Consider the following 20,928-nt stretch of genomic DNA (forward strand, 5'->3'; position numbering starts at 1 on the left):
TTAAGACTCCAGGTTTAAAATAATTTATTCGGTCACATAAATACTTTGTAACATTTGCATGTTCCCTTTGTCACATCCTTGGCACACAATATAGCTCTGAACTCTTACAAAACTAGTGTAAACATCCATGGAAAAATAAAATGGAAAGGAAGGAGGACATATGGAAAAATGCAATAAATAGCAAGAGGAGTGAATAATTGAAGGAAAAGTTCTTCTTTCCTATGAAGCCCATGGAATTACATTTGTGAGCTTCCCATTGTTAAAAGGAGTGAATTAAAACTCAATTTCCATCTTTCTACCATTGCTGCATTTAATCAGATACATGATACAATCCTTTAACCGAGTCAGATTCTGGGGATGCACACCAGCAACCGAATGCACCTGTATTATTTGAGGCATTACCAGTTTTGGTTCACATACATAAGGTTACAAACCAGTATTTGCAAATCAGTGGGTTTGGACGGGATTAACTTCTAAATTCCCAAACAGCCTTTCAACACAACATTACACTTTTCCTTAATGAGCATTAGTGTATAATCTATTCTTGATGAAGACAACATTAGACAGATGTTGTCGGACACCTGGATAATGTTGAATGTGGTTGAACCATCGAGAGACATTAAGGTATTTCTCCTTTTCTTGCACTGTCAGCTCCACCTGCATTGGGAAGAAATAAAGGCACCAGTAATTCAAAGCACCGCATCACTAGTGTTGTAACATGTGGTAAGGTAGAATAAACCTGGGTAGTTGCACAGCAAAAGTTGTTACAATCCATCAGTTCTCTACCTTAAGGTTACACATGAAAATTCACAGCCTGAAGTATTTATGTTTAGTTCACTCCAACAAACAGACCTGGAGGGTGGAATATACATTGGAATGGGGGGAAGGATAGAGGAAGGCATTAGCTTGCTTGGATTTGAGAAGCTAGCAGTATTGGGGAGTGCAAGGAAGAGTTCCACAACATGTCTGGCAGGTGTTGACTAACTGAGTATCAATGTGTATTAGAAGTACAGGTACAAGTTATTGTCAGGTGATTTCAGACTGGATGAAAGAGTTTCCATTCTGAGCTACAGCCATACAAGAGCTACTAAGAAAGAAGGCAGCTTAACACTTAAGACACCAATGCTATGATTCAAGCTACTACAGTAAAACAAACTAGAAACCTGTCCATACCTCTAACACACATTTCAAGTACTATCCCTGACTGCCCTACAGTTTGAGGCCCTGTTGCTCACCAGAGTTCTCAAGTCAGCAGCAGAGGGGGGCACTGAGGCTCAGCAGGCCAATCTTTGTGGGGGAGCAGTTGGGCCTGCTCAGGCTGAGTGTCTGTGTAGGAGGTTTCGGCCTGGTAGGCCCAGGCAGAGAACTGGGCCTAATTGATCTATTCCTTTTCCCTGAATACCTTTTGTATTTCTGTATGTATTTGTAAATAGCATGCATGTTTAACCTCCAATTCTGTGCAGGTGTCCTTATTTCACTCCTTTTAGGGTAAAATACCTTTCTGTCCTTCTGCCCTGGGTGGCTTGTGGCTCCAAACTAGGACAAGCTCCTAACCATAAAAACTGTGACTAAGGTGAAGAGCTTCAAGCCTACCTTTACTTTTGATCAGAGAACTGACTCAGACAAACTCATTTAGAATTACAGACCTCAACTACACCTTTCAAAGCCTAACCTCAAGACAGCAACATCTTCAAGTTTCACTACACAGTCTTTTATTACTTCAAAGTCTTTTGAGCCATCTGTAGAAGGACCATTCCCATCCTGCATTAGAATTGTAGGTCTCCTCTTCCCTCTGTAATGAGGCTAGAGCATCAGGAACTGAATGGGATCTTCGCATCAACCCTAACCTTCTCTCATCAATAGGTGAACTGATGGGCATGGGATTCCCCTCACTTTCCTTTCAGTTAGCTAAGGCAGCCACCAAGCTGAAATTAGTCATCTTGACAACACCTGCAAGTCAATGACAAAGGACTAGATGATGTCCAGAGGTCATTTTCAACCTTCACTAGTTTGTGACTGAAAAGGAGAGTTCTAACAGACATCACCAGATGCATCTAATTTTTCATGTTTAGAGCTCTAAAGCTCATGAAGGTTAATCCCCCTCCAAAAGCTAAGCAGATGGCAGATTCATTATGTCTTGTTCTGCAGACACTAGATTAGATGGGTCATGCAGGTTCATTGCATGTTTGATCTTGGGTACAAGACAGCTGGAAACAAAGGTGCTCCAACAAGCTCTCAATCACAGGAAGAGCTATATGTAAAAATTTACTCAGCTGTACCTAAGATAAAGGAGTTCTTTAGATTTCCAGAGCTGCATGTAACACTTGCTGCTTCTCTTTGCAAACCAGCACTGGGCTTAGAAATGGAAAGCTTTAAACATGCAGAAGTGCCGGCGTTGCACCCCAGAGAAACAATTTGAGCACCAATATGGTTGTATCATTGTTCTCTACTTTATTGCAGTGATACAGCCACTTACATGCTAACTTGGAAGAGGCGTGCGTAGCTAGCTTAGTTAAGATTGGTACATGTGGAAGGTACAGATAGGTTAAGCTTATACAAACAACTTGTAGGGTCAGCCTCCTGCAGCTGCATGTTGGGGTTTGCTTCACTGCCTTGGTTCCTGTCTCCGGGATGGACTCAAGGACACTCCGCAGCACGGGTTGCTCACGTTTATCACTTCATGTCCTCTGTTAGCAGGAAATCCATCCACACAGAAGTCAAAAAGAAAATAAGGCTATATGCTGGAAAAATACTGAGGAAGAATTTCAAGGATCTGCAGGAAGGAATTCTGAACCAACTCCTCAGAGCACTACAGCCCTGTTAACAGAAGGCTAAAAGGAACTGTGGCAACAATTGAAGAACAGGGATCTTGCAACTGCTCCTAAACCCAAGCAGCTCTTTCTCTGGGACTCACCCACCAGAATATAAGCACAACACTGTACATTTCCACAACAGCACCTGTGGTTTTGAACTGTGAGGAACCCCAGTTCAGGCAGTAAGAGAAAAATCAGCTTTTTTTTTTTCTTGCTGCTGGCATGGAAGTGTTAACAGTGTTCCTAAGCAATATATTCTGATAGAAGTGCACAGACAAATCTATTAAAATACAATCACATATTTTTGATGAGCTAGAAACAGAAGAGAGCTCATCAGCATGGAGTAACAGTGGTTAAGGAGAAAAGCTCCATAATTTGGGAAATGTATTACACATAGAAGTGCAAACTATGAAAATGTAACACAGTGCTTCACACACTGCCTGAGCTTCTGTAAGGACAGTATATTCAGGACAAAGAAAAACCCCTTGCAGTACCATTGCAGGGAAGATGCTTTTGATCACCTGCCTTTTGTTACAGTGATTTGTAGTTAAAAGATGGTGCCTGGTAGGAAGCTTCAGAACCAAAGGTGACGCAGAGCACGAGAAGAGGAACATAGGTACTCTAAGGCCATTTAAAAATATCTGAAATATAAACAGATGCTAAAAATGGTACCACCAAGTTCTGTGAGCATTATAGTCTCAAAGTTTTAAATGAGTAAACACATGGTTTATGAAAATCACAGAAGGATTTAGGGTAGAGTGATCCTTAAAGATCATCCAGTTCCAACCCCAAGGCGGGGATACCTCTTAAACCGGGTTGCTCAAGGCCAATTCAACTTTGAACACTTCAAGGCTTGGAGCCTCCACAACTTCCTTGGGCAACCTGTTCCAGTGCTGCCTCACCCTCATGGGGAAGAATTTTTTATTATGGTCTAATCTAAATCCAGTTTCTTCCAGTGCTAAACTAAAATCTCATCTAAATTCTAGATTTCAGTGTAGATCCACTACTTCCTCTCCATGATTTCATAGTGATAGTTCTCAATCTTCACAGTTCTCTGAAGTAAATTAGAAACAGGTCTGGAAAAATCAATCCTCCTCCATTCTGTTAGTGCAGTGAAAAAAACATCTGAAGGGCAAACCACACAGCTACTCTAATAGCACCCCTCCCTCCCCCGCTTTCTGTACTCTAGGCACAACAAGCAAGATATTTTTCCTTATTTACATAATCTACTCAATCAGTGAAATATATTAAAAAGCACTTTGTGGCATGCTCTACTTTCTACTTGGAACATAACTCTTAGGTTAATTGTTTAGAGATCACTTCCATGGCATTTTTTTTTACAACATTTTGTTAGATGGGTATTTTCTGTTCATCCTCATTAAATTAGATAATTCCCCCAAGTTAAGAAAGGCTGCTGTTCTGCTGTTAAAATAATTATTTGCTATTAAAGCAATTATTTTAATAGCAAAGAAGCAGAAACTCAATTTGACAGGCTTTTTTTGTGTCATGGAAGAGAAAAAAGAAAAAAGAAGTTTTATTCTGTCCCCACCCAGCTCACAAAGGGTAAGCAAGGTGGTCAGCAAAGAACGCAACCAGAAGAGTTTCCTGAAGGACTATAAATACTTAAGCTTTAATTATATTTGCTTTCAGTAGCATGAGAGATGAAGGAATAAATTATCATTCCCACAGCCAGTGTGTGCATGGGAAATCTAAAAATACCTGCCTACAAATGAAGTTCTGCAGCACCAAGAAGGTATCTCTCTTTTAAAATGCAGCCCTTTAGATGCGAGGAAAAGAAAAAGCAAACCCTAGTTTATGAAATATAGCTACTTCCACATAGCTATAACTCTTCTCTTCCTCTTAAGTGATATGTAGAAAGCTTAATCTTTTCTTTAGAGTAGGTCTGGTTTTTGTAATTCAATTTCAGTGCCATTTCTAGCACCATCCTTCAGATGGAAAGCCTGTTAATTCCATTACTGAAGAGATTGCCATTTTTGATTTGCATTCATTGATACTAAGTTCATCAAGCAAAAAAAAATACTGGAACAGAAACTACTGTGGCTGTCTCATTACAGTGCTGTATAGTTCTGACCTGGGGAGAATTTACTGTTTTCTACTTTCTTTTGCCCCAAAATTTTGACTGAGACTTCTCAGAAATAAATTTGAAGTTATTTTCTAGACCTTATTAAAGAAATTTTCAGTCAGACATACTTGAGACAACTTCTTTGGTTCTGGCAATACATCTGAAGTATAAAATGAGACCAATTTTAGAACTGATTCTCTTAAGCAGAACTGGACTTTTGCTGCTTGAAAATACTTCAGAATAGAAACAAAGGGAAATTTTAAATGGAAAAAAAATGTATGAAAACAAGTTTATTACTTCAGGGAGAATCTGATGCTCATTGATTGTCTCAGCTCTCTTCAAGCAAGGCATCCAAATGTATGTTATCATTGCAACCTATATTTTAACCTCCCAGAACTTTATTGCTTCTCATATTCATTCACATATGTGTTTAAGTAATCAAAGTGTCTAAACCAAACAATATTTATATGAGACACAAAGTGACATAAAATTGTGTATGACAATGTCCACCACATTGTTTAAAAAAACTCAATTTGCATCAAAAATTACACTTTTTGGGTGGCTGTGACCAAAATGATGTAGAACAAAGTATAATTTGGCTCCTGACTTATTCCAAGTGTATATTTCTAATGAATGGACTCAGTCTGCAGGAAGACTGAAACACTACCCATGAATCTGACTCACCCTTGTTAAATATCAATTCCTTTCCCACAAGATGGATTTTTAAACACATAATACTACTGTGCTTATTAAGATAACTGGAAGGGTAATGACAGGCAAGTAACAGCAAAAATTAAGAGTTACTGCTGTTCAGCAGACAAACTGATTACTAAGTTCAAATGGATAAGCCTGAAGAGTGAGGCATTAGGATCCAGAAGGCCCCTGAAAAGCAGGAATAGCAAAATGAAGGAGGGGAGGAGGAGCAGAACACGAAGATGTATGATCTACACTCAGAAACACTAAGAAAAGAAGATGAAACCACAAGTGAAAAAGTGAGCAGTAGGACTAGGTGGGCCTAAAAATCCCTTCCAGTGAAACGCATATCAAAAGGTGTTCAAGTTTTGATAATGCTTGGCTCATTCAGGACTATCATGGCATGTTGCTAACGTTTACAGCATTCCATTACTACTGTCCATGTCTGTCAACAGGAGAGATATCGATCCTAAAGGTCACTATCAGCAACACTTTCAGATCTATTTTCAGGACAGCTTGATGGACAGTAAGATGGAGACGCCTACCTGCCCCCAGGTCTCCATTTCTACCTCCTCTCCTGAAAAATTATAGAAAACATTTACAGGTATTTTGCACAAGCTAAGTAGTGGTGGACAGGACAAAGTGCTTCCCTGGACCACATCTCATGGACATATAGCAGCTCTCCCTCTCCTCCCTCCATGCTCAGAGCAGAGAAGCAGCTCTGGATGTGCTCTCTTCCCATTACATGAAAAATGAAGAGAATTTAATAACAAAACACAAAGAAAACCCAAAACCAAGCCAACCCCCCTAAAAAAACTCCAAACCCAAGATTCCACAGTTCCGGATCTTACCTCTGTAGTTAATTACTAGTATTATACTCAACTTGGAAACCTTCAAAACACATGCAATTCCAATACAGATGCTCCTAGATTTTCCTCTTTATTATTATAGTCACCCCATTATTTGCCCTTTATACTCTTCCAATTGAGAACATTAAATCATGAAATCAAGTATTTCAGAAACAGATGCTGTACTATAAACTTTTCCCAAGTAGTATCTGGATGGTTGCAGGCACCCAGGAGCACCAAGTCATTTGTTTTTACCATCTGTTCTATTTCCCAAAGCAATAACTTGTGTCTTTTCTTCTTGATTAGGTGGTCTACTCTAGAGCAAACTCTAAATTTAAAATAGGTTTTATTTTCCCCTGCCTAGCCTTAGAAAAAAAAAAACACCACCAAAATTGTCTCCTTTGTACTCACACAGTCATATTTTCAGAAATGACTTAAATTTTTGCTGTGTCTATATCTCATATGTGAAAGGTAACCCACCCTGACGTGCCAGACAGTACATCTGTCCTATTAAAGATATTTCACAAGGCAATCATAATTTAACTAAAATAATTCTAAGTGAGTGACTTTAACATGTTTTCACCAAACTTCTGAAATTAAGCTTCCTGGACAGTCAAGAAACATATACAAGAGTTCTCTCATGCTTTTGGTAGTATTTGGTTACTTGATCTTTCCCTGTGTCTCCCCTTGAACTGCTGCATTCTTGTGCTCTTCTCCCAGAGCCCTGCTTTTAGCTGTATACAGTAACTGTTAACCCAGCTGATTGAATTTGCTGATTCCCAGACACATGTGCATTTCTCAGAGGGATCTTTGCTAACTCTTCTCCCTCCGAGTAGTCTAATGTAAAACTGATGTTACCCCCTCCCAAAAATTTAGCACGCCTTTTTGTGTAAGTTCTTTGGTCTGCTCAGCAGTGCCCACTCTGGGCTCATTTACAATCATATTCCACAGTCCAAGATGCAACTAACTTTCTCTGCTTCATCTTTCAAACCACAGAATCACAGAACATTAGAGGATGGAAGGGACCTCCAGAGATCATCGAGTGCAACCCCCCTGCCAAAGCAGGATCCCCATGGGTAGTCTGCACAGGAATGCATCCAGGCAGGTTTTGAAAGTCTCCTTGGCTTATTGCTGTGCACCACTGAAAAGAGATTGGCCCCATCCACTCAACACCCACCCCTCAGATATTTGTACACATTGGTCGGATCTCCTCTCAGTCTTCTCTTCTCCAGACTAAACAGTCCCAGCACTCTCAGTCTCTCTCCATAGGAAAGATGCTCAACTCCTCCAACCATCCTCATGGTTCTAATATACCACTTCAAGTTGAGAATCAAGGTGCAATGATTTATAAACACTTCATAGTAAACCCTAAGCTGAGCACAAAACCTCAACACCATCTGCCCTCAGTACAAACTTTCCTTTTTCTTGATTCTTCCCTAAGCATCAGCTCCCTGTTTTATGTTCATATTCTGTTATCAAGTCTTGAAACACAAATGGCATTTTGCTCCAGCTCACAATTCTCTATGCATTCATCCTTCAGAGCACCAGCAGCATTTCTCCAATACTAACAAACTTAGTACTTTCAGTTATGACACACTTTTAAGAGTCATCTGTTGGTGTACATACAAAAATAATGCAAATAACACTTACCATGACATGGTGCAATCCATAGTACATCAAAATGTCTGCTAAGGTAAAAATGTTTCCTGCAAGGTAGACTTTATCTTCGAGATGTGCATTAAGATCCTAAAGGAGGAAGAAGTAATTATACTGCTGTAATATTGACTTTGTAAGACAAAATATTAAGGCAGCTTTTAAAAGTAATAGAAAACATGTCAGGACACTGTGTGTATAAAACAAACACCAGCTTTAATTTATCTCAGAAGATAGAAGAGAAAATATCTAGAAGCTATCAAAATGATTAACAAAAATATCATCATTCTTCAACAGTGAGAATTCTGTAACATTTAAGTGTTGGTCTCTAAAAGTGCTACCCAGTTTGAAGCCAGCATATCACTTTTCATCAGTCCCCCACTTGCAGCCACTCAAATTTTTACATAAAAGTGTGATTTATTTTACAGATTAAGCTGACTCCATAGAAATACTTCAAAGTTTGTCTTTTCTTGGTTTCAGGTTGCTGGAACTCAGAGGCAAGAATTGTGAGCGGTTTTTTATTTGCATAAACAGGATGACAGAATTGTTTCAGTTGGAAAAGATCTTTAAGATACATTAACCCAACACTACCAAGTCTGCTGGTAAAACATATCCCTCAGCACCACATCTAAATGGCTTTTTAATCCCCTCCTCTCCTCAGGGATGGAAACTCCACCACTTTCCTGAGCATCCTGTTCCAGGACTTGACAAATCCTTTTGGGGAAGAAATTTTTCCATGGCATTCAACCTAAACCTCTCCTGGCACAACTTGAAGCCATTTCCTCTTGTCCCATCACTTGCTCTTGGGAGAATAGCCCAAGGCCCACCTGCCTCCAACCTTCTTTCAAGAAGCTGCAGAGAGAGAGAAGGTCTCTCCCCCCTTAGCCTGGGGAACTCCCTTCTCATCTGGGAACACTACACAGGCTTTCATTAAAGTTGTAATCACTGCCAGCAATTCTTAATGACCAATGTTGATGATTCAGTAACCATATCTAAGTCTGTATGAAGAGAGCACTGCATCAGCATTTTTACATCTCCTCCCTCTCAACAATTCCAGATCAGAGGCTGTAAGGGGGGATGTAGGCGGCTTCCATTTAGGTTCACTGATTAAGTATTTCTAATCTGTATTAATGAAAGACCCTTTTTCAGGGCATTTTGTATGCAGTCACTCTCTGCTGGAAACCCAGGGGCTGAAAGGCTCTTTGTTGTACAAGTGTCTAACTTCTGAGAACAGAGGCATCATACATCAGCTTTACCTCTGGACCTGTCCTTCCTTTTCTCCAGATCTTACCCATTTCATCCAGTTTATACACCTTTCTACCTGTACTTCCCTCTAATGAAAAAAAATACAACAGCAAACAAAATTATTCACCCTAATTCCAATACCAGAATAAGCAAGTTTTAGTTTTATAACATACTTCCCCAGAAATGCAGGAAAAGTTGCCCTAAATTTATAATTTAGGGAAGCTTCTAAGTTTAGAAACTCCCTGGTAGCATTCCTATGCTGGTCGAAAAACCCTACAGTAAATGCACTCCTTTTTCCTCAGAGATCTTAAACCCCCCTGTGTTAGAGAGATAAGCAGCTTAAACATACCTAACACTTTCTAAGATGTCCCTGAAATAATGTGTCAGTCTCAATTACAGAATGTTCCATTGTAAGAAAACCTTTTCTTTGAAAGGAAAAGTCTAGGGCAAGAAGGGAGTTAATAACTAGTGAACAACATCTATATTTAGCCTTAAGCATATTGCAGTTTTTGTGGTGCAATTTCATCAGTCAGAGAATGGTTTGGGTTGGAGAGAACTTCCAAAGTTCATCCTACAGCAACGTGTCCCTGTGGCCAAGAGAGCCAATGGCATCCTGGGGTGCGTCAAGGAAAGTGTGACAAGCAGGTTCTTCCCCAGACCACACCTGAATACTGTGTCGAGCTTTGGGCTCCCCAGTTCAAGACAGACAGGGACCTGCTGGAAAGAATCCAGTGGAGAGCCATGAGGATGATTAGGGAACTTGAGCATCTCCCCTTTGAAGAGCGACTGACAGCCCTGGGGCTGTTTAGTCTGGAGGAGACCTTATCCACGTGTACAAAATATCTGAGGGGTGAGTGGCAAGTGGATGCGGCCAATCTCTTCTTGGTGGCGTGCAGCAATAAGCCTAGGAAGAACAGCTACAAACTGGAACACAGAAGGTTTCACCTCAACATGGGGAGAAACTTCTTTACACTAAGGGTGTGGAGTCTCCTTCTCTGGAGACTTTCAAACCCTGCCTGGATGTGTTCCTGTGTGGACTACCCTAGGGGATCTTGCTTTAGCAGGAAGGGTCAGACTATGTCTGGAGGTCCCTTCCAACCTCTAAGGTTCTGTGAGTCTGTACATAAAAAAACACAGTTCAAACTATAAAGGTACAATGCTAAGATCTGGAGATATCTGAACTTGTATACGAATTTGACAAGTTTGTCTTTATTATGCCACATTACTACTACTTGGATAACCTTTTCATGACAGGACTCTTCTACTTGTGTAGTATTTAAACATCTGTAAGTCTGCTTTGATTTATTTTATTAGAACAAATCAGGGAAAAATATTAACCTCTGCATATTTAAAATTCTGGAAGGTCACCTGCCCCTGGCCATGTGGCTTTTCTTTAGACTGGATTATTGCTTTGGTCATGTTAGCTCTCAAATTACTGTTAAACACAGAACTACAGCTTTGTGGCATTTTATACACACACCACAATGGGAAGTGGAAAGAAGAAAAATCCTGTAGAAAGACAAAACTTCAGAGATCTGTTTACTAGAAATGAAATCAACAACTCATCTATTCTAACCAGAATGTTGCACTTTGATTATAATGAATGCTGAATTTGTGTTTAGTGAGAAGTAACACCACTGAAATTACATCCCATTCCCACCTCCTTTCTTAGTCTGGACTATGGAATCACTATTTTATGAAACAAAAAAAATTCATTATCTCTGAGGGCACAATCAACAGAAGTTATTTTCATATTCAAAATTAGGGATTCCTACATGAAGTAAGTTATGGGATGGTAATTCTTAGTTTTATATCGCTCCAAGAGGTGGGCTTGTTTCTATGGATTCATATTGTTTGTCCAGTTGTTCAGAGCAGGTTAACATCACTCAAAGAATAAATGTGTTCTTTGAATATACTATGTAGGTATACTCAATATATCAATCAAGAAATCCTAAAACTTTAAGGGCAAGGTAAACCCTTGCAGTCTGAACTACTATTTATTGTGGTTTATGACATTTTAGGAAGTCAGTTAACTAAGCAAGTGGAATTTAAGAAAGCTGGTTTAGTATTGGATACATTAGCACTATTTTAGTTGTGGCCTTCAGCATGTACTTTCCTCAAGCAAAATAGACAGATACTCTTACTTCTTTCTCTAAGTCAAGCTAATTCAGCTTAAACACTACAGTACAGGTTGTTTTTTTAATGTGCACTAGATGCACGTTCCGGAGTACTCCAAAGTCCTCCAAGTCCCTCCAAACCCCTTCCCTGCCACGGGTTTGAATGGGGAGAAGGCACGAAAAATGCTTCCCCCCCCCGCAGGCTTGAAGGGGGAACGGCAAAAGATGCCTTTTTGCACATGTGCTGACCCATGCAGAAGCCCACGCTGGAATCGGGCAGTGCTTGGCTGGGTTTTCATGCCCACTATAAAATGGTAACTGGACACGTTGCCTAGAAAAGCATAAATAGAACAAGGGAGAAAGCAAAGGATTCCTACCTTGAAAGAGCTTCCACTTTGACAGAGTGCCTGACAGGACAGGCTCCTACCACAACAGAATTACTGTTGTGGACCATCCCTGCTTTTAGACGGCTGTTACGTTTTTGCGCAGCTCTCAGTTTTACACCACCCCTCCTTTTGGATGGTTCTCCCCATTTTTTGCACCATCCTGTGCAAACCTGCAGGCTTGGCAAGCCCTGGGGTCTATTTCAGAGAGCTGCCAGTGGCACCTGGACCTGGCTACTCTTGGAATATATCAGCAGCCAATTTCCTGGCTGCTATTCTGAGCTGGAAAGATGCTAATAGTTTGTCTCTCTCTTGCCACTGCTGAGGCAGCATCATTGCATGATCGTCCTATCTGTGGAAGAGAAGTGCTTGAGACACTTCTGAATTTGACGGGTTTGTCACTTGCCTTGAGCTTCTGCCACATGGACATACACTATTGGATATTGCTTGCATCATCAGAAGGCTGCTTTTGCAGAGGAATCCAGCAAGGGATCAGGTATTTGGCAGTATCTCACCTCTATGAGGAAAACCCACTGTTCCCTTAATTGTCTGCTCAGCCTGATTAATAGTGGGGTAAAGCTGTGTTTATATCTTAGCCTTTTCCATTTCCTGACTTCCTAGATCTCTAAATTTGTCTATAACATCCTTTTGAAGAACTTCTGATTGAACTAGAGTCTGTAAATAAACCTAAATTAGTTTTGTATATAGTTTGGGGGTGGGGTTTCAGGAAAATAAAATAGTTCTATTTTTATAATTCCTGACTCAGCCACATTAATTTCCTGCCTCTACGACAGTGCATTTATTCAATCTTGCCTCATGGGTTACACTTCCCTTAGATGCTTGCTAATGGCTACTAGCCAACTGGTTTAAAATTCCTCAATGTCTGATGTTGCTATGCCAAAGCCTGAAGTAGCCACAGTATTAAACTGAGCCAGTACTCCTGTCCTGGAGAGATCAATGCAAATAGAAACAGAAAACTGCATCTGAATTTCTATCACCCCCAAGAAACTGAAGTCTGATAGCTGGTCATTTGTATCATTGTCTGTCACATACTGAATGTCACCACTTAAAAGTACATCCAATCCCAGCTTTAAATGACTGAAAGAGCAGCAAGCAACTTCCAAGAACTTATTTGTTGCAACCCCTCAGGAAACCCCTTTCAATACAGGTATTTAAGGCATAGCTGCTGTTTGATGCACTAATATGCACCAAACAACTGCAGCAATTCAAATTCCAGATTTGAGGACAAGTGGAGCAAAGGCAACAGGAGGAAGAAAAGTTGCATGATTTATGGACTAATGAATGGATTTCCATTTGCTTCTATGGAACACATTTCAATTTACAGCCCATATCTCAAGTGACATTTCATCCCCATGGCACACTTCTGGCTATCCCACATGATCCTTTCTATCTTTTACATCCACAATCTAATTATTTGTAATCCAGTTCATCCACTAAGGTGACTGAATCGCTGACAGTCACCACACTGACACAGCTGCTCAGATAAGTAACAGTTGCTTCTTACAAACTGATATAAACACACTCCGATGTTGGTTTGGATATTCTATCCATCACATCACTGGTGTTTGTAATTTCCTTTACACACAAGCATGTCCTTTTGGTGAGCAGTATTAGAGGTCATTTATGCCCTAAATGCCTTTATATCATATCACGCAAAGACAAAGAGCTGAGCATTCAAAAGTGTCACGCTGAAGCCTTTGACAATGCAGAACTCAAGAAAAGCACTCCAAGGCCAAATCCAAGAGAAGCAGAACTTCACTGTTGGGGCATAGCTGTATCTTTAATTCTAATGCAAGACTTTTGTTTGCCTGTTAAATGAAGAACTAAATCTGGTTTGGACAATTGTAATAGACAACATACCCAGTTTCCTGTAAAAGGAAGAAAAAATAAACCAAAAAATGTTGCTCAAAAACAAGAAATCCAATCTTTTAGGTCTCTAAATGCTTAAAAATACCCTCCTGCTACCAGAAAAGGGAGAGAAATGATCACAGAAAGTCAAAATGCTTTCTGCACAAGAATGTCAAGGAATGCATCCTTTTCAGAAGCCTGTCAAAACCCAGTCTACAATAACTGTGGATTAACAGCACAGACACAGCATGGATTAACCTGCTGACATAATTGTGGATACAGTTAATTTTCCAAACATGGACATTAAATAAGAACTGAAGCTCTCTTACGCAGATTTCTAGTTGAGTTTCATGATTACAGCTTAATAGCACAGGAAACTGGGAAATAACTAGTTGACATCAGTGGCACACTGGAAGTGTTACACAAGAATTCTTGGTTGTAACAATCGCTCAGAGACGAGAGATTCCTAGTTTTCTGTGGAAACTTTTCTGTGAATTCAAGTAGAAGCTCCAAGGTATTCTAAAAATCATAGAATTGTCAGAGCTGGAAGGATCCTCAAGGATCACCCAGTTCCAACCCCCCATGGGTTGGACACCTCACACTAGATGAGGTTGCTCAGAGCCCCAGCCCCATCCAGTCTGGCCTTAAAGACCTCCAGGGATGAGGCTTCCACCATCTTCCTGGGCAAGCTATTCCAATGTCTCACCACCCTCACGGTGAAGAACTTCTTCCTAAATCCAATTTGAATCTACTCCTAGTTTTGCTCCAATCCCCCTAGGCCTATCACTACCTGACATTCTAAAAGGTCCCACACAAGCTTTCTTGGAGCCCCCCTTCAGATACCAGAAGGCCACAGTAAGATCTCCTTGGAGCCTTCTCTCCAGACTGAACAGCCCAAACTCTCTCGGTCTGCCTCCACAGGAGAGGAGCTCCAGCCCTCTGATCATTCTTGTGGCCCTTCTCTGGATATAGGCCTCTGAACATGAGGTGGGAGGGAAAGAACTGTAACCACCCAAGAGTAGGTTGGAGCAAGGTGTGAGTTTCTTCTCACTACTAGACAGTACTAGGATGAGAGGAAATAACCTCAAGTTGTACCACTGGAGATTTAGATTGGACGTTAAAAGACACTTCTTCACTGAACAGGCTCTCCAACACGGGAACAGACTTCTTAGTGAGGTGGCTGCATCACCATCTCTGGAGGTATTTAAAAACCAGAGATGTGGTGCTGAAAGACATGGTTTAGTGGTGACCTGGTTGTGCCAGGTTGACAGATTAATTCAACAATCTCTGAGATCATATCCAACCAAAACGGTTCTTTGAACCTATTTTCCCAAGGCCAACACAAGCCTTTCCTGTTCAACAAGCATTAAAGCAGTTATTTAGTGATGTTTTTCAGACCTCAGTTAAGGGTTAAACAGACAAACCTAAAGTTTGTATCAGAATCTACTGAAGTGTTTTGGGCACAACTTATTACATACTGTGGCTCTAGGCTGCAACTGTCCTAAGACTGCCATTGTGTATTCCAGACATGCTGTAAAACTACAGCCTCAGACTTGCCCTCTTTTTTTTTCAGCTGTACTCCCTTTTGGCACAGTTTAATGGTAGGCTGCCTCTTTTCTCTGATTAATTGCAGTAACAAGAGACCTTAATAGCTGTACTATGAAATTATTAGTGCTGGAACAATGCCACAACAGCCCTGTGTCAAAATACACTCTGGTTATTCAACATCTGCTAAGAAAACAAAAATCCACAGGAATATTTTAAAGTACTGATACCCATTAGAATATACTTAGCACTGGTGAGGCTGCACCTTTAGTACTGGGTGCCAGTTTTGGCCTTTCATAAGAAGGGCATAAAAGCAACAAAGCTGGTGAAAGGTATGAAGACCAGGTTTTATGAGGAATGTCTGAGGGAAGCAGGGTTGTTTAGCCTCAAGAAAAGGAGGCTCAAAGGAGACTTCATTCTCTACAACCATCTAAAAGCAGGTAGTACTGAGGTGGTTGTTGATGTCTTCTCCCTCATAAATGATGAGAGGAAATGGCCTCAATGTTTCAGCAAGGGTGGTTTAGGTTGGTTATGAGAAGAAATACTGGAACACACTTCCCCCAAAAGGTGCTTGAATCCTCTCCTCTCCCTAGAGGCGTTTAAAAGATGCAAAGATGCAGTGCTGAGTGATATGATTTAGCACCAGCCTTGGTGGTCAGACAATGGTTGGAGTTAATCTTAAAGGTCTTTTCCAACCAAAACAATTCTGTGATTTGAACTTAAAAGGCAGAGATTCCTTCTCCAGTGATGCTTGCTCTCAAAATTGTTTTGTTGGGAAACAATATACCAATGTATATTTCAGAATATTGCCTTTTCTACACTGTCAGTGTTGCTAAGGCTGAAACTGAACAAGGATACCACCACCTTCATCATGAAACAATCAGATGAGTCTGGTTTAAATATTCAAATGCAGTTCAGCAAATACATAGGCACTGACAAAGCAGATGTAATCTGTTGTAACAAGGCAGAAAAACGTTTTTGTTTTTTATTTGGTAGAAGGGCAGGAGAGGCAAGTAAAAGCTTAGTTTCTTATTCTCAGATGGTCTTCTTATTGTTAGGAGAGAACAAAAGGCTTTACATGTTTGAAAAATGCCTGAAATGTAATACTTGTCAGAAAGGTTTAATTAGACAACAGGGACCTTTGAGGGTTACCTCCTCATACCACCTGTTCAAAGTACAGAAAAATCTGAACTTATCCCCTTTTTAGTCAATGCCTCTTCAGTCAAGTTCTGAAAATCCCAAAGGGCTGGCAGCTTTTGTATGGTATCCATGGCTGTAAAAGTTTTGCTAGAGAAAATAAGACCAGAGATGGTACAAACAGAAAAGCAACGCACCAAACTCTTAACCAAGAGATGATATTCCATAGATACAAGATTGAGATAATGCAGATTATCTGTGCTTCAAGTGAAAGAAATAATTCATTCACAAGGCTCAACTCGTTGAAAGCCCTCAAGAAGGCATGATTATTCCAAGTCCTCAAGATCAAGGAGGCTGTCAGTGTGGAATACTAAAACTGAGCAGATACTAGATTAGACACTAGGAAGAAATTCTTGCCCATAAGGGTAAGGCACTGGAACAGGCTGTACAGAGAAGTTGTGGAGGCTCCAAGCCTAGAAATATTCAAAGCCAGGTTGAATGAGCCTTGAGCAATGTGGTCTAGGAGAAAGCGTCCCTGCCCATGGCAAGAGGGTTGGAGCTAGATAATAAAAAGGACCCTTCCAACTCCAATCCATTCTATGATTACTAAAAAAAAAATGCTTTACACTATTTTCAGATGCAAGACTTTCCTTATTCTAGGTAACATAATGTGTTAAACTCTTGAATGGTGCTTCAGTTCCTCTTTGGTTTCTTACTCACTCATTCACCACACCAAACAAGTCACAACAACGCCATGCAGCGCTACAGGCTTGAGGCAAAGCGGCCAGAAAGCCACTCAGCAGAAAGTAACCTAGGAGTGCTGACCACCAGCTAGCTCAACACAAGCCAACAGTGTGCTCAGGGTGGCCAAGGCCAATGGCATCCTGGCCTGTATCAGGAAGAGCATGGTCACCAGGAGTAGGGAACTGACTGTGCCACTACATTCAGCACTGGTGAGACTGCTCCTTGAATACTGTGTTCAGTACAAGAAATACATTGAGGTGCTTGATCACATTCAGTGAAGGGCAACAAAGGTGGTGAAGAGTCTGGAGAACAAGTCTCAGAAGGAGCTCCCGAAGGAATTGGGATTATTTAGTCTGAAGAAGAGAAGGCTGAGGGGATACTTCATTGCTTCCTACAACTACCTGAGAAGAGGTTGTAGAGAGATGGAGGTCAGTCTCCTCTCCCTAGTATCTGGTGACAGAATGAGAGGAAATGGCCTGAACTTGTGCCACGGTACGTTTAGACTGGATATTAGGAAAAACTTCTTTACTGAAAGAGTGGTCAGTTTGCCCAGGGAAGTGGTGAAGTCATTGAACCTGGAGGTGTTCAAGAAGCATTAGACATGGTTTAGTGCTACAGCGGTCTTAAGTTAACAGTTGGACTAGGTGATCTTAAAGGTCTTTTCCAACCAAAACAATTCTATGACTGTAAAAACAGTAATCACCACCAGTCACAGGGAGTAAGGAAATCAGAGTAAGTTTTGCTATCTACACCCTGCCACCTAGCTGCTCAAGCTTCCCCTCCTGTTTGAGGATGTTAGGGTGTTTTTGTTCATAAAAGTGAAAAGCAGCAAGTGGATTCAAGGACAGAGCTTAATGATACTGGTCAAGTCTTCATAGTCTGATCAGTTTTATTAGCTTTATAAAGCACTGTAATCTTCAAGGTAACTTAGTGGCAAGGTAATGAAGTGCTCCTTACCTTCAGAATGATTCTCGCATCTTCTTTACTAGAGCCTCCATCTACTCGAGTCACTCTGTATTCCAACCACTGCTGAACCACAGCTTTCTCCTCTGCAGTGCTTCCAAGGAGTTGGTCTTTCTTAGCCTGTTTAACTAGGTGGGCAGCTATGGTCATTAGCCCTGTCAGACCAGGACCATTGTTTGTCTGAAGAACGGGAACCTAGGAAACAAATGCACAATATTAAACAGCTCATTCAAAATGCAGTCTCTAGAGAAATAGTTATTGTGCTTTTATAGCCCCTCAAAAGGATCTTTAAAGCAGTGTATCAGAACTTACAAGTATTCATACCAACAGTAATAACATAAAAATATTTTCTTTTCAGTCTTTGGAGTGGCTTACTTTCAGTTTTTGCAGAAGAAATCCATTTAACACACACATGGGGGAAAAAAATAACAACTTCAGCTCAAATTAAACAAATTCTGCCAATATTAGCTTGTTCTAACATTGCCAGAAATCCTATTAGAGAACTCTTAAATTCAGGACTCTGATGTAAGATTGCAAAGTCAGAAGCATCCAGTTCCTCTGAGCAGTCTGCAGCAGCCAGACCAACTGAAATGCTTATTTATATTTCCTGTTCTATTTCCAAATGCTCCGACAGGAGTTAGTAGTTCAGTGGTATCAGGAGAAGACAATCCTTTGATCAGGTCTTCATCCCTGGAGATATAGAAGGTGAGGCTCGACAGGGTTCTGGGCAACCTGATCTGATTGAGGGTGCCCCTGTGTACTGCAGAGGGGTCTGGACTAGATGACCTTCGGAGGTCTCTCTTCCAACCAACACCATTCTATGACTCATTAGTGACATTAGCACATAATAAACTGTAGTAAAGGAAATCTAACGACCAGGAGTCAGTTTGAATTCATTCCTGACTGCAGCAGACTAAATTGATCCAATAATCTATGACATCATATGGCAAGAGAGAAATTGACTATAACAATCTTTAAAGTATGTGACTACACAGAGCACTCCATTTACATTCTGATTTTATTAAACATAAGATGCAAGCCAAAAGCATAATATTTGTTTTGTGGTTGTACTAGGAGTCTTTGGCTACAATTCAATTATTCCACTGAGTGCACAGCCAAAAGAAACCTCTACAGACAGATCTAGTTACTCGATTTTTCAGATTTGTGCTCTACAGTAATAGCCTTAACACACCAGCTGGGCTGTTAAATAATTAAAGAAGCATTTGCAACCAAAGAATATATATATTGATACTCAGGACTCAGACATAGTAAACAGAGTGAAAAAAAACCCCAACATGTACACCATAAGGCTTCTTTTCTGCTGTCCTTCGCCGACAGAATCCCGCAAAGGCCTCACCTATCAGTGGCACACTCTGCACTGCTCATGCCTCGTGAGCGTCTTAAACCAAGGCACTTAACGTTCAAAAAACCAAGACATCTACTTGAAAACAACAAAATACTTAAGAGCAATAGCTCCTCAGTAGAGATACATTTCTTATATTAAACCCGTATTTTTTTCCACGTAGTTTAACCACGCGAGCATAGATAATTTACACCGGGCACCAGGAAAACGCAGAGAGCTGGAGTGTGGTGTAAGACCATTCTGACCCCACACCCCTCCAACGACACGGTAGCCCTTCCGTAAGGCGGAGGGGAAAGATTTCCAGACGCTACGCGTAGGTAACAAGGCCCTGGAGCCACACTTAGGACACACCGAAGGAAGGACTGAAGGAGAAGAGGCGAAGCTCCCCCGTCCAAGGGGAAAAGCTGTTCGCTCCGGGACACCCAACTGAGGCCGCCCAAGGGCTCGCCCACCCGCCACAGGGAGGCCCTGGCCACCACAGCACCAGCAGAGGGGTGGAGAAATTCCCGCGGGGAGACATCGCAGGGGTTGGCAGACAAGAGAAGCGGCGAGGTACGAGGCCGCTGCAGCAGGAGGTCCGTGAAGAAGGCCCGCGCACGCCACTACCCGCTCCCAGCCCCTCCTCGCTCCCTTCACCTTCCGCTCCCCCTGGACGCCGTACTTGTTCCCTTTCGGCAGGCCCAGTAGCCTCTCCAGCTGCGCCAACTCCTCGGGTCCCGTCCGCGCCGCAGCTGCCATCTTTGGCAAACCACCTGGGAAAGGAAGAGCGCCGACGGCCGCCGCCTGACAACAAACGCCAGCCCCATTGGACGACAGCACCACCGCGCCGCCCGGGGAACTGCGACTGCCATTGGCCAGAGGAGCGGGCAGCCACGCAGACGCTGGGCGCATGCGCAGCCCTGGCCAGCCGTTCCCTCGCCCTCTGCCGCTGGGCGCATGCGCGGCACCGAGGCGAGCCACGCCCCCGCGGTGTGGCCCCGCCCGCAGCGCGCCGGGAGAAGAAAGGCTTTGGGCTCCGCGCCCCTGGCCGAGGTCCCCGGGCGAAGCGCCGAAGTGGCGCTCTCCTCGCGGCTTACGGCCGGGCCGCTGCCGCTTCCCCGAACAAAGTGTTCCCTGGCAGAGTCGGTTCCTGCTTCGGGATGGTGATAGCCACCCTTTGTCGCTGTGCCTGAGGCAGAGAGGCTGGTGGCTGTCCTGACCCCAGTGCCTGCCCCCCGCCGGCCTCGTGTCGCAGTGATACCACCCAGCCCTCATTTCTGGGGTGCTGGTGGCCTGTAGGGCCACCCGATACCCAGACCCACCCAGGGCTCCCTGCTGGCAGCGTTCTGGCCTGCCAGGTTCCGTGACACCGCTTCTTAAGTCAGTGGATTTCTTAAGTACAGCATGCTGGGGCATAACATGGAGTTAACTCCGCACCTTCACTCGGGTTTCTCAAGAGCCAAAGCTACTGAGATTATGCAGCTGATACAATT

General features: G+C 42.1%; 1 protein-coding gene across 1 annotated transcript; it reads right to left on the reverse strand.

The window, feature by feature from the left end:
* Positions 1-20,264, reverse strand: EEF1E1 (eukaryotic translation elongation factor 1 epsilon 1). The gene is made up of 4 exons (XM_064160865.1): positions 20,093-20,264; positions 18,088-18,288; positions 8,088-8,183; positions 1-657 (listed from the first exon to the last, which is right to left on the reverse strand). The coding sequence occupies exons 1-4, from the start codon at positions 20,192-20,194 to the stop codon at positions 517-519; spliced, it is 540 nt and encodes a 179-aa protein (XP_064016935.1). The 5' UTR covers positions 20,195-20,264; the 3' UTR covers positions 1-516.
* Between the last annotated feature and the right edge of the window lie 664 nt (positions 20,265-20,928).

This window comes from Pogoniulus pusillus, chromosome 21 (assembly GCF_015220805.1).
Source record: "Pogoniulus pusillus isolate bPogPus1 chromosome 21, bPogPus1.pri, whole genome shotgun sequence".
NCBI classification, from domain to species: Eukaryota; Metazoa; Chordata; class Aves; order Piciformes; family Lybiidae; genus Pogoniulus; species Pogoniulus pusillus.